The sequence below is a fragment of the Rhagoletis pomonella genome, unplaced genomic scaffold (genome assembly GCF_013731165.1).
Source record: "Rhagoletis pomonella isolate Grant_MI unplaced genomic scaffold, Rhpom_1.0 Rhpom_scaffold_00008, whole genome shotgun sequence".
In the NCBI taxonomy this organism is placed as follows: domain Eukaryota; kingdom Metazoa; phylum Arthropoda; class Insecta; order Diptera; family Tephritidae; genus Rhagoletis; species Rhagoletis pomonella.
In genome coordinates this window covers 13,226,641-13,240,072 of record NW_023458562.1, presented here as the reverse complement: position 1 = coordinate 13,240,072, position 13,432 = coordinate 13,226,641, and the positions used below count along the sequence as shown (strand labels likewise).

The 13,432-nt window shown below is 33.6% G+C and overlaps 1 protein-coding gene across 2 annotated transcripts in view; it reads right to left on the bottom strand.

The window, feature by feature from the left end:
• LOC118744216 (transient-receptor-potential-like protein) overlaps window positions 1-13,432 on the bottom strand; it is a 58,128-nt gene that overhangs the window by 21,345 nt on the left and 23,351 nt on the right. For both annotated transcript variants that reach the window (XM_036477075.1, XM_036477074.1), the window contains one exon: window positions 5,037-5,274. In XM_036477075.1, the coding sequence (XP_036332968.1) occupies window positions 5,037-5,274 (238 nt within the window). The remainder of the gene's footprint in view (window positions 1-5,036; window positions 5,275-13,432) is intronic.

Genomic DNA, 13,432 nt, shown 5'->3' with positions numbered 1-13,432 from the left:
TTTTTAAATCTTTCTTTTAATAGAGAATTTTGATGTGTTAATGTGTGATTTTTTCCTTGCCCCGTTCTCAAGATATCTTGAAAACTCTTAAATCGATATGTTTTCGTTTTTGTGCTGTAAAGTTTTTAAAAATGTATTAATCAAGCTCAAATCTCATATCTAGTTATTATTTATGTTTATCCATGAATCCTAAAAATTTGAAATAAGTCAAACACATTAAGTGTGAACTCCGTCCGTTTTGGTATGGAACACCCCATATGTGTTTGTAACCGGCCAAACCCAATCTTAAGACAAACTAGTTTTGCCTAGCCTAACCTAAATCACACACCGTGTAAGCGGCCTTCAGCCATGCTTCAAAAAAAAAACAGCCCCCATCAGTCCAACTCCAGCTACGCAATCTACAATATTTTTGCGTCCAACTTGATAGCCTAGGAAAAACTAGTAGGTCCTAAGATCGAATTTGGCCGGTAACTTATGCAAATATATATATACCAACTGTTAATTTTTTATTCAAATTTCAAATTCTATTACATAATATGCACGTATATACGTGTACGTACATAAATATTTAAATGCATTTTAATTTTACGAATATTTGAAAAAAATGCTCAGCAAAGAATTGTCGTCTGTTTAAAAATCGGTGATAAGTACGTGACTAACGAGGCAACTATGTGTACTAAAGGACCTTAAGAGTGGGATGTGCATATATACATACACATGTATGCTCATATGTAGGCAGACTCTCTGGCGCTAAAGTGTTAGGCCTACAACATATACATATCGATGGTGTCTTGTACATGTAGGCATAGGTTAGTGTAGGTTGAAGTGGCATAAGAAGGAATTTTTATGTAATCCTTATGCTTATATACATACATTGTACGTATGTTTTTTAGTGCATACTATCCCTGTAGCGAATGTCATGCAATATTAGCTTAAGTGTCTTGTATGGCCATGTTAAGTCTTCACTGACTTTGGGTTCTGTTTATATGGAAGTCGTTCATGACTTTTTCATACAAATGGTAATTTAGTCATTGATGGCCTCTGTATGACTTGAACATTGATGACATTCAAGCGACAATCTCGTGCTATGAACTTTTTATAAGTGACCGCTGCAAGACATTGTCTCTTATAAGTCTCTGACAGAAGTGCACCTGCATAACAATGTCACCAGTTTCATTGTCAGCTATATGTCGTTTAGGATTCACTGCAAGTGCGACGATGTCACCAGTGATCATTTCCACTACTGGGATGCATGCTTTTGTTCGCCTTCGGCAATGCCTGCCGGCACAAAATGACGACAAGTGTTGTATTAATAAAGTTTATTGACAGCCAGCGTCTCGCCTTTCACACAATAATAGTTATGTACGACATGTGTGTCATATAACAATGTATATACATACGCACTGCTGCCGACATAGTATATACTCTTATGTGAATGTAGTTTACTTATGTATGTATCCATATACATTAGATCGGTCACACCTTTTAAATTGTTTTTTGCGTGCTCAGGGTTTGTGGGTCTTAAATTAGTCTTTCTTTCGTCATATATATGACTCTGAGAAAGGTTACTTATAGCCAGTTTCACGAAGCAAATTTAAGTGAAAAATTATTATTATATTCCCTTTTCTCACTGTTTTTTGAGGTTTAAAACCAAGCAACAGGATATAGCATTAGAGCAAAAACAAGATTAACGTGTAATTACTTATTGCTTCTGGACTCTAAAGTGTCAAAAATAAAGGTATTCTTATTTGTTCAAGATCAAAGTGTGTCATGTGAAATGCTTACTGAAACTTATTGCTTCTGGACTCTAAAGTGTCAAAAAGAAACGCATTCTGATTTGTTTAAGATCAAAGTGTGCCATGTGAAATGCAAACAAAAATTTAAATAATAAAATTTTATATCTACATAGTATGTAAAATTTATTTCTATACATTATAGATATGTATGCATGTATCAGGGAAGCCAACTCGTAGGGAATTCTCGGCATGGACCGCTTTTTGTGGGAAATTCCAATTTACGTGCGGAATCGGGGGATGAACTGTTTTTTTCGTGAGGAATTACATTGGTATTAATTAATTTTTTCTTTTTTCCTTCACTAATTGATAATAATGAGGTGAAAAAATTAGGTAAACGAAATTGCATATGAATGCAGCTGCAACCCTGAAAATTATGCAATTTACCGTTGTTTTAGAATTTCCTTTGTTGCATTTGCGTTCATATAACGAATAAAAACATTTTTTTTTTTTTATGGAAGAAAACCGCAACGCCTTTGGAAAAAATTGGAAAAGGAAAATTTCTAGCCACTTTATACTTTACTAGAATTGAATGGGCTGCAAAACTGCATACTCAAATTTTTTCTTGAAATCTAGCAAGATCACAATTTTTATGAAAGTTTGTTGATTCTTTTTATTGTTTTTTTTTTATTATTGCAAAAAAAGTTGCATTTGACACTTGGATTTATTCGGTGTTTGTTAAAGAATTAACTATGTTTTTATAAAAACAAACTCAAGTTAATAACAAAAAAATAAAATAATTGTGAAAACATGTCAAAATTTAGGGCGACAAAATTTTTTCGATCACTATGTATGTAAAAATTATATGTCTATTTTTTTTTGTTGGTTAACTAACTTTATAAATGTTTGGTTTGATTTATGAATACATACATAGATTAATAACATTTAAAAATAAAATAAAACGAACAGACCTGCGAAATGTCCAAATACGTAAAATTTTTTTTTTTTTGTTTATAAGGAAATGGCCATGGGTGTGTAATTTGACGAAATTTCGGGCAAAATCGGGAATTTCATTGTCCAAATCGGGGAATTTTCAAAAATGACTTGGCTACCCTGTTATGTAGTAAAGAAAAATTGATATGGGGGACTTTATTAGAGCAACAGAAGCCAAATGAACAATATTATGAATTTTTGTCTGTCTTTCTTTCTGTACGTTTGTACGCGCATCACTCGGTATCTAATGCATGGTATCTAATGCATGGAATCAAATCCAGTTTTCACCGATACATTGCATAAAGTCTCGCGTAAAATATAGAAAAAAATTATTAGAGAGTTGCCACGTGTTTGAAAGTTGCAGTTTAAGTAAATTCATAAGATAAATTAAATATTGCAATTATTACAAAATATTTCATTGATAAGATGAATTAAATATGGCTATCAAACTAAAGAGGTTTAATAAAGTTTGCAGCCAAACAAATTGCTGTGGACGGTTGCCACCTATTTTAAAAATGTTATCCAATTATTAAGTTGATAGAATACAGTTTATTGTCGAAAATATTTTTGTAGCAGGTTGTAAACTTTTTGAAAAATTGTATTCAATTAAAGTCACGAGATAAGGAAAATACTGAGTTAATACCCATTTAAAGAAATTGCACGATATGTAGAATCGATTTGTAAGAGTATAGATTAAATTGTCAGGTTAAATACCTTCGAAAATATATGTATTAACTAACACCCATAATCATAAAATGTAAAGTATGTTTCAAAAATCGAAAATTTGTTTGAAAATCTCACTACATAAAGCTCTTTAAATCTATTTTACTATTTATGAATGAAGCCATAAGAGTTTAGGGAAGGAGTAACAACATAAAAATACAGTGGAGTACGCCGGGTATTTGCAAGTAAAATAAATAGAAATTGCTGTAACTTTTTTTCTTTGAAAATTTGTTTGCTTCCAGAGGCACTGATCCATCCTTTGCAAGGCCCAGTAATCAGCGTTTGGGCTTCTGAGTTAGGCGAACGTACCAAAACTGATTTTCAATCGCTTCTTCTGTATGCAAATAGGTTTAACATGCAAATAGATTTTGACAATTTAGATTTTTGTAAAAACAAATTAAAATGTTTGACATTTTAGAGACCAAATAATATGAAGAAGAAAATTCGCTGCTCTACAGCTACTACCTGTTCCATATATGCCTTCGTTACAAATCAGAATTCTGCGACTTTTCCCACACTAAAATAAGTCTGAATGTTTTTCAGGTTAGCGTCGTATGTAAAACTTTTAAGTCGTGAATTCAAAATTATACGCACGGAAAATATGAATTTGGGCATGCCAGTTTTTAGAACGGACGAATTTGTGCACTTTTTTACTTTTCACATTTCGAGACCCGTATCCTTCCAAATGTTTCTGTACCAAAAAGTATATAAAATTTGTTTTCCAAAGAACTATAGAGTTCTGAAATCGGTACACAAAATCATGAGACGCATAACATCAAAAATCTAAGGAGGGTGAGAAATAGCTCGTTGGATTGGAAGTTGTATACTTTTATTGCGATCTAAAAAAAATTCAGAAAGGGATGGTCCATATTGTACCTTTTTTCCAAAGCTTATATGCTGAGTCCGGGACCTTTCGGATTCAGCTATTCTCATACTAAAAAATGGCATGCTTTTTCATTCCCAACTCCACATTTCACCGTGCGAAAAATTGTAATTTGACACCCTAATGTAGGTACACATATGTATGGTTGTATATACCAATCTCAGTTTCTGACTATAAGTTTCTCAAATGCAGCTTTTCACTTGCCCATCTACGTCCGCATGGTACGTAGTTGTCAACTCATTAATCGCGCTGACATTTTGTCGACATGGCAGAAAACGCGTTCAAGTAGCGGAGACGCCTGCATGTCATATCTAAATACTAAATCAATGCTAGTGTGTGTGCTAATATTTAAATTCAGCTTAAGTATGTGAGTATACCAACGTAACGAGACGTCAATATTTAATAAATGTAGTGCAAATCCATGTTCGAATAGAAGGTGGCATGCAAAATGTCTGCCGATCGATTTAATTGCCGCTACAAAATTAAGATAAATGTATTTTAGTGTAAAACAAATTTAACAATATTTTGAAATTTCAGTCGATTTATTTATTTATGAAAATCCTGAATTTGCGGAGGTTTTTCAGCTTTTCACACAAGTTCCTAGCGCTGGTAGCCAATATTGCGGCTTTAACATCCGAGTCGGCGAAGTTTAATTACTTCTTTTAGATATTCGAAAAAAAAATTAGAAATATTCCCATACTTACATAGGGCTCACCCTCCTTGTAGATGAGTTCTTCATGCTCCAGCAGCAGTTCAACAGCCTCCACAAATTCAGCATTAATAGCATGCAACAAAGCATCCTTGGTCTCCACGCCCATAATCACCAACAGTTCAACCATTTCGAGATTCTCATTGTCAATGGCTAGAGTGAGAGCACGTCGACCCAAAGGGTCCATGCAATTGATGTTGATATTATGCTTGCGATGGGCTTTCTGTAGAATTCTGTAAAAAAACAAAAAAAAAATATTTAAAAGTAATTTTTAACTGAAAGGAAGAGGCAGAGAAGTGTAAGATGATTCACAAAAAAAAAACAAAGTGCTGAAATTTTTGCGAAAGGTAAAGCAAGTAAAGATACATATAATACGCATTCGTAAAAAGCTTTTGAGAGGAATTTTAAGTGAAAAAGGGGAAAAAATTTAAGCTCACTTTTTGTTGTCAAAAAAGTCATAATCTAAAATATCAAAATGTTCTCAACAACAGCGGCATCGCTCTAAACGGGTGCGACAGAACACTTAACTTATGAAAATTTAATCCTTGGCCATTTCCTATTAATCCTCAGCCATCGCAAACGCTCCACAACTTGCTACACCTTCTTTGTAATTTTTCCCTTTTGTCTTAAGATTTTTTCATTCTTTTCGCCTCACTTTTGCAATAGTCAATGCCAATAGTGGTGGATTAGAAAAATCACTGCAGCTGGAAAAAAGTACTTAAAGAAACTTTTAATTACTTGGCTGGGATATAATGATAATTAAGGCAAATAAGCTAACTTATGGTGATGTCAAAGCCATTACCAAATGAGACCAATGCAGCCAATGAAGGTTGACCATCAGCCATTATGACTTCTGTGGCATAGTCCATAACCTCTTTCGTCCGCCTCATCTAGCAGTGAATTGGAAAAAGGAAAAGTTTGTGACTGCATATTCGCAGTCGATAAGGCCGCAATGACGATGCTTCAATGAGGAAGTGGGAAAGGAGTGGAATAAATACTACAACTTTAAATGCATGCAAATTTTAAAAAGTGTTAATTTTGAGAACAAAGAAGATGGTATAAAAAAGCAGATATCGGTGGGAAGAAATCGCAAAAATGAATACTTCAAGGTATACATAGGTTGCCTTGGTCGCTTGTAATCGAAATATTTAACAATGCTATTACACACATATTAGTCTTATGTAAATATGTGTCCCACAGGTCGTTGGTGAATCTTTGGCAACCAAAAAGTCGGTGCTGACAGGGAGCCCTGATTGGCTAATGTGCAATAGGATCTCATGAACAACCCCGCACAAAATCTGTTCGTCGATAGCTTTATCGATATTATTTCGATTTATTTTTCGATAACATCGTCGATAAATTTATCTAACTACATATATATACAATTATCGATTACTTATTTATTTAATAAATTATCAAATATTTTGGTACCATGTTATCGCTATTGCTATCGGTACATTTACAAAGATTATCGAATACTCTCATAATTGTTTCTGCATAGTTAGTACACAAGTATGTACATCGCTGAAAATATATTTTAGCATTTTCTCGAATCGACGAAATTGAAGCAATAAGCATCGATTATGCCTCTTAATTCGGTGTTAATTATCGACGATGAATATATGTGGATATCGATATCGATGAATATATGTGGATATTTATTTATTTAAGTTCAATATACCATAGAATTTTAAAACTTCATTGTAAATATTTAAATTGATAGTATTATCGATATACTTACTGAAAGCGATACTTATTAACTAAGTATAATATTATAATTATCGATACTACTATGGCTAAATTTTAATTAAAGTTTCTCAGTGGTTTACTAAAATGTTATCGATACCTTAAATGAATTTAATTTTTGATGTTGTGGTCGATATAATTGTCGATATTGAATATACTTTTTTTAATCCTTTGTATGGACGAATACTTTTCGGCAAATCGATGTGAATTGAATAATCGCTATAATTATTGTTAGTATCAGCGTTAAATTTAAATTAATATTAATCAGTTGTGTACTGAATTATTATCGATAACTTTACCGATTTCAGTTTGGATGTTATAATCGATATAATTGTCGATACTTACAGGTATATTCTGCGCGTTACCGAAGATTTTGTACCCGGGAAATTTTATTACCAAAAAATGTTACCAGTTCTTGTCACCGCGATTCTAGGAACGTTGGTAATGCAGTTAAAATATTCAGCAAATCAGCTTTGAAGAATTGTAGAAATTCTGGCATTGCATACACAGAATGCGAAAAGGGTTTAAAAATTGACAGGAACTTTATTTACCGGTTACATACTTTTTATTACCAGCGCAGAATAGACCTGTTAATATAAAAATATATTCCTTTTAAATTCTATGTTATATGAATTCGGCAATGTTACCAACTGCATTATTTTGCAGTCGGCAGTTTCGATTACTATACCAAACTTTTATCGATATCTCATTGTATTAAATATATATCATTGTATTAAAATATATATGTGGCAGCACTGCCGTAATTTAATAGCTTTAATGTGACAGCTTTACTTCTTCCCTCTCACCTATCAGTTACGCGGATTTTTGGCAATTTATGCCCGAAATTTTTTTTTTGTATGAAAAAAGTGTAGAGCACCCTCAACCAAAAAATAATAATTGCCAAAAATTTACGATTAGTCCGAGACACTTCAAATTTGCACTTGCTTTACTAAAATTTGATGGGCTACGAAACTGAATACCAAAATTTTTTCCAAAGACGCTGATGAAGAAGTTAGAAACTTTGGTCAAACTTTGCAGAATTTTCATAATTTTTTCACAAAGTCTGAAATTTGAGTTTATATCGTGTTTATTAAGTAACTAGTTATACTTTCATAAAAAAAAGAATAAACGTTAAATAAACTAAAGAAAAATAGCCAAGACTTACTAAAATATCGCGTCCCAGGTTTTATTTGGTTCACTGTATGTGTATCTCGGTAATCGATTTATCAGTTTACACCAAACTCAGTGCGATTATTGACTTTGGCATAGAAAAATTTTCGAAATCTTACTACATAGAAATTTTTTCGAAATCTTACTAAAATTGCACCCACATTCCACTTCCAAAAAAACGCGTAAAAAACGTTAAAAACGTATGGTGCGTTGCTTTAAAATGTTGCATCAAGCTGGATTTTGTACACCAGCAGCTGAAGAGGCGTATACCAAAAATTTCAGACATGCGCTCGCGATTTAAAAAAAAAAAATAACAATTTCAAAAAAAATTCGAAGTTTCTAAGAATTGCCCATTTGCGTTTCCTACCCCATCAATCCAAAAAAACCAATAAAAAACAAACAAAGTAGGTAATTTTAAATTTCCCCAGAAAAAAAAACTAGCAAAAAACCAAATTAATGCCCAAAAACACCAAAAACTTCGGCAATCAATGAACTCATAAAAATATCAATTAGCAAACCAATTTTGCATTAGCTTACATTGTTTGCACTTAACCACACGCTTCCGTTATGGCCTGCCTGCCTGCCTGCCTATGAGCAAGCTCGATAACATTTATTTCATTGAAATTACCATTTTTCCACTACCATTAGATGCGAACATAGGCAGTAGTGCCAGACGCACGGAGCACAGAGCGTGAAAGCGCCAAAGTCAATAACAATTACAAAAGTTAAATGGCATAAAAATAAAAGTCACAAATCGAAATTGAAGCATTAATGAATTGGAGGGTGTTGAAAAGTTGTGGGCGTCAAAAGGAAGAGAGACCGGAATTGATATTATGGGGATTAGAATAGAAGGAATGAAAAAATTACTTAATTTAAGAAATTAGGAGTTTTATAGCAGGAAGTTATTCATATATTTTAAAAGATAGCTGCATATAAAATAAAAGTAAGGGCGCCTGGGCCACACTGGAGAAGTGAAACTTACGTTACGTATCTACATAGATATCTATTTTGTCTCATAACCAATATACATACATACATATGTACATACATACATATTTCTGTTTTTGCCTAAGGTTATATTTTTTGTTTTATTTCTATCTAGATCCCTACCTCTACCGCTGTTCGTTCTAATTACATTTATGTTATTCTGTTTTCCATTACCTTTATTTTTTATCTTTATACTCTATCGACAATAAAATCGATAGTAACATCCAACAAAATATCGATCACAAAGCCGATTAAAATATCGATAACAAAATCGATGACAACTTCGATATAAATTTCGATTGCAAAATCGATAGTAATATTGGTAGCAAAATCGATTAGAAAATCGATAGAATTATCGAAAAAAAAATCGATTACAAAATCTACCAAAATCGATAAAAATATCGATTACTATATCGATAAGTGGATAAATAATCTATAACAAAATCATAAAATATCGATAGAAAAATCGATAAAAATATCGATTAATATATCGATAAGTTCCGATAATATCGATAGCAGAATCTATAACAATATCGATAACAATTTCGATAACAAAATCGATAAAAATATCGATAACAAAACCGATAAAAATATCGATTATCTCAAAATAGTTCCCAGATAGAGTCTCAGTGCCTCCATCTATATCCTTTTCTCTATAATTACCTTTACTTTAATCTTTCTTCCTCTATCTTCATTTTTAATTTTATCGGTATCCCCATCCTCATCTTTTTCTATATATTTATCTTTGGTTTTACTTTTATGTTTATCATTTTCTTCATTTACATATTCCCCTTCATCTTTTTCCTTATATAAGTAAAATGTTTAAATTAACCCTGGTCTTCATTTTTGCCTTTATCTTTACCTTTGCCTTTATCTTTGTTTTTGTTTTTATTTTTACCTTTGCATTTTTTATCCTTTTCTTTGTCTATGTACGTACTCACCTTTACTTTCATTCTTGTATCGGTCTTTTTCTAAGTGTTATTCGCTAACCTTTTATTAGCAAGTTTTTGTTAAATTAATTCCATATATACGCTCAAGAAGCACTTGCTTCAGCCCCAATTATTTCAGTTGCACCATTTCTGTTTTATCATTTCCGTTGAATTTGCCAATTTACCACCAACCAACCAACTGCCGCTAAAGAAGTTTCACCTTAAAAATCATAAAGAAGAATTGGTAGGGACAGGCAAAGAAATGCATATGGTAGAAAATATGAAGCTCGCTAGATTTCAGCAGGCCCTCAGAAACAGCTAGACGGCGAGGCCCATAAAGCCATCGCAGAGAGGAAAGGCGGTGGTTTGAGCACAACGCGAGCTATTCGAAAGCGGTATTGAGGGTTGAAAAGGAAACAGAAACGTTCGTTAGTAGAAGTGTTGCTTAAGCACTTACCCAATTAGCGCTGACAGCACCATTTTGATAAGCTATCTCTGGGATCCCTGATATCATTTGTTTTCATTATTAGTCAGTTTCTTGGATTTGTCCAAAAATCTCTGTTTGTTGGTAACGCAACACTCGGAGATCTCCATAATATTTTGAATGGAGAAACTCCCTAGTGTACCAAGCTTTATGCATCGCAATGCTGGGCACTCGCAATGACAATAGTGAACCGCTACCCTTACATTTCTCTAGATTTCAGCTGCGGCACCGTGGGTTGTACGGAAGGCTTAATTTTGGCTACATGTTCACTAAAAGGCGTATATTCCTAGCAAATTTGCAAATTTCAAGGTTGATAAAATGCGTGCAGATTGCAAGCACACTTGTCTTGACACTTTATTGTATCTTCTTCGAATTCAAGGAATGCTCCGAACTTAGCCAGTTAATTTCCATATTTATTCTTATAGCCAGGAACCGAGACGAGATAGATGTCTATTAACCAGGAAGCTCAGACTAATTTGGACTTTTTAAGCGGTGAGCAATGTGTCAGAAATGTCAAATTGCTATCTGATAAAGTGTGTGATTTATGTATTTCATCGCAGTTTCCTTCTAATGCCCACAAAGACGAGGTGAGAACATCAATAAGGCGGCTTAAAAGCTGAGCTCTTCAAAACCGGCGGCGAAGAGCTGGTCGGGTTCACGTACCAGCTATTAAGCAGAATTTGGTCTGATGAATACATGGCCGTATATTGGAATCTCAGTGTGAAAATTCCTGAAAAAATGGCTAAAAACTCCGAAAAATTTAGATTACAAAAAATTACGAAAGATGCTGAAAAAGTCACAAACTGTATTTAAAATTGAATCGTCAATTTAAACTCTTTAGTTGTATGCTAACCAAATAGTGAAACTTCATTTGTATCGCATATTTGTTTATTTAAAAACTATATCCTGCGTATATAACCATTTAAAAGTTTTCAATCACCAAATCATTTGCAGGACATACTCTAAAAAATTTTTCAATTTACTTTAACTTTTATATATTTTACCAAATTCACAATAAAGTTCCGTCTTAAAAAAATTAATTCAAACAAAATTTTATCATTCGCATGTAAGCACTAATTGAGTTCAAAAGCGCAACGAAGCATTGAAAGTCATCACAACCACATTCGCGCATAACAGCTACAAACAATTGTTTTGTGGCAAACTGACCAACAAGGATGTGCGTCTGACAACTTTCGACGCGTAAACAACGAGAGTTGAAGCTGTCAGAAGCAACATATTGCCGTTGGCAGGCAAAACAATTAGCAATGGCATTCGAACATAAATCGTTCCACATTTCTATATATATGAATGTGTGTACGTACATACATAAGTATTGTACATATAATGGCCCTTACAAAAATATTTACGAGTGTATATTTGTTACATATTTTGTTGAAATGTAAAGCTACACCTTAAGTGTAGTGTTAAAACTGCTAAAAAATTAGCCAAAGGCATCAAGGAGGAGCAATTACATAATCGTTTACCATGCATGTAACTACTTATTTATTAAAGTAATTTTTTTAGGTTCCCACTAGTGCTTGAAATATTAAATTTAAAGTAGCTGCATCTGTATTTGGTGGAACTTGCCAAGAAGAAGAGCTATTACGTTTTCGTTCAAAATTGAATAGCGTGCTTTAATCGACTCTGCCAAAATTGCTTCGTTAGTTACAGCACCAAACAAAAAGTACAAGTTTTCGCTCCTTATTGCTTTTTCCTTTGTATTTTAGTACAAAATGCCTGGTTAAATTTAACTAATTACTTTTTTGACCAACTCTATGAAATCTTTTTTTTCAATAACTTATTCAATCAGTTTTCTTTATTATCCAGTGGGAACTATAATAAGGTTTCATTAAAACCTCATTATTCTCTTATTTTGTCTCTGCCATTATATCAATAAAAAATGTGCCCGAGTTAAGAAAATATAAGCCAAGTACTTAACGAGTCTATTGGGCATCACAGGACTGCATGCTATTCCACACATTTCCATATATATTTTTATAAGCAAACAAATCAATGTCTATGTCTGTAGGTAAGTTACATTTTTAGAGCCACTCAGAGCATACCAAACTTTCAGTATTCACACATGTACATAAGTGACCTTCGACTCAAATGTCACCTCACAATTTACGTTACAACTCACTTCGGTACAGCAGGCCGTATGAGTGACCAGAGCAAAGAGTATAACAATTACCGCCACATTACTAACTAAACAACACACATTTTAAGGGAGAATATTTTAAATCTGCCCTAGAGCGCAGCAGAACTTGCTGGTAAAACACATAAATGAATATGTCAAAACAAGCAAGCTGGACCAGCTGCAAAAAGATAAACACTTGCCTGAGCAAAGCCTACTGAAGTCATGGAGCAACTAAGAAGAGGAAGACAAATGAAAAAGTGGGCTACAGGAAGTCGGAAGTGGAAAGAAAGCAAATAAAGTTGGTGTGAGTCAGTGAGGAGACTGAAAGTAAACTACACGGAAGGAAAGGCTGCATGAAAAAAGATACCAAAGAGCAGACTTCCGAACAAATTTAAAAGGAGACAATTGCTTATGCAAGAGCTGAGCTTTTTCATGCCTACAATCATCCAACTGACTGACAAGATAATAGGAAGTATATAGGGAAACATGCATGTCAACTACATTTGGCATGCAAGCGTGCAAAGTTAATGAATACCGCAAATACACTTACAAATAGTGCTGAGAGGGGACACTGTAGGAAAACTAAGAGAAATTAATGTGCACAAACGCAACAGGCATACTTTTAGGCGCCCAATTGTTAGTGAGTGTCCATTGTATCCTGTACTGGAGGAAATAAGTGCTTATTAGAATTCCTTACGCAATCACTCCTTGCTCCATGGACGCAGATACATATGTTTGTATGTGTAATGCTTGATGATGGCCGGAAGCCTGACAGTCATTTATTTTTGTGGATTTGTCAATGAGCTGGTTCCGCATTGGTTGTCGGTTATCCATTGTCACGCAGTGGTTACCCACATCATATATGCAATATTTTTTTTAAAGATATATATATATCTTCTTCTTCTTCTTATTTGGCGCTGTAACCGCCTAAGCGATTT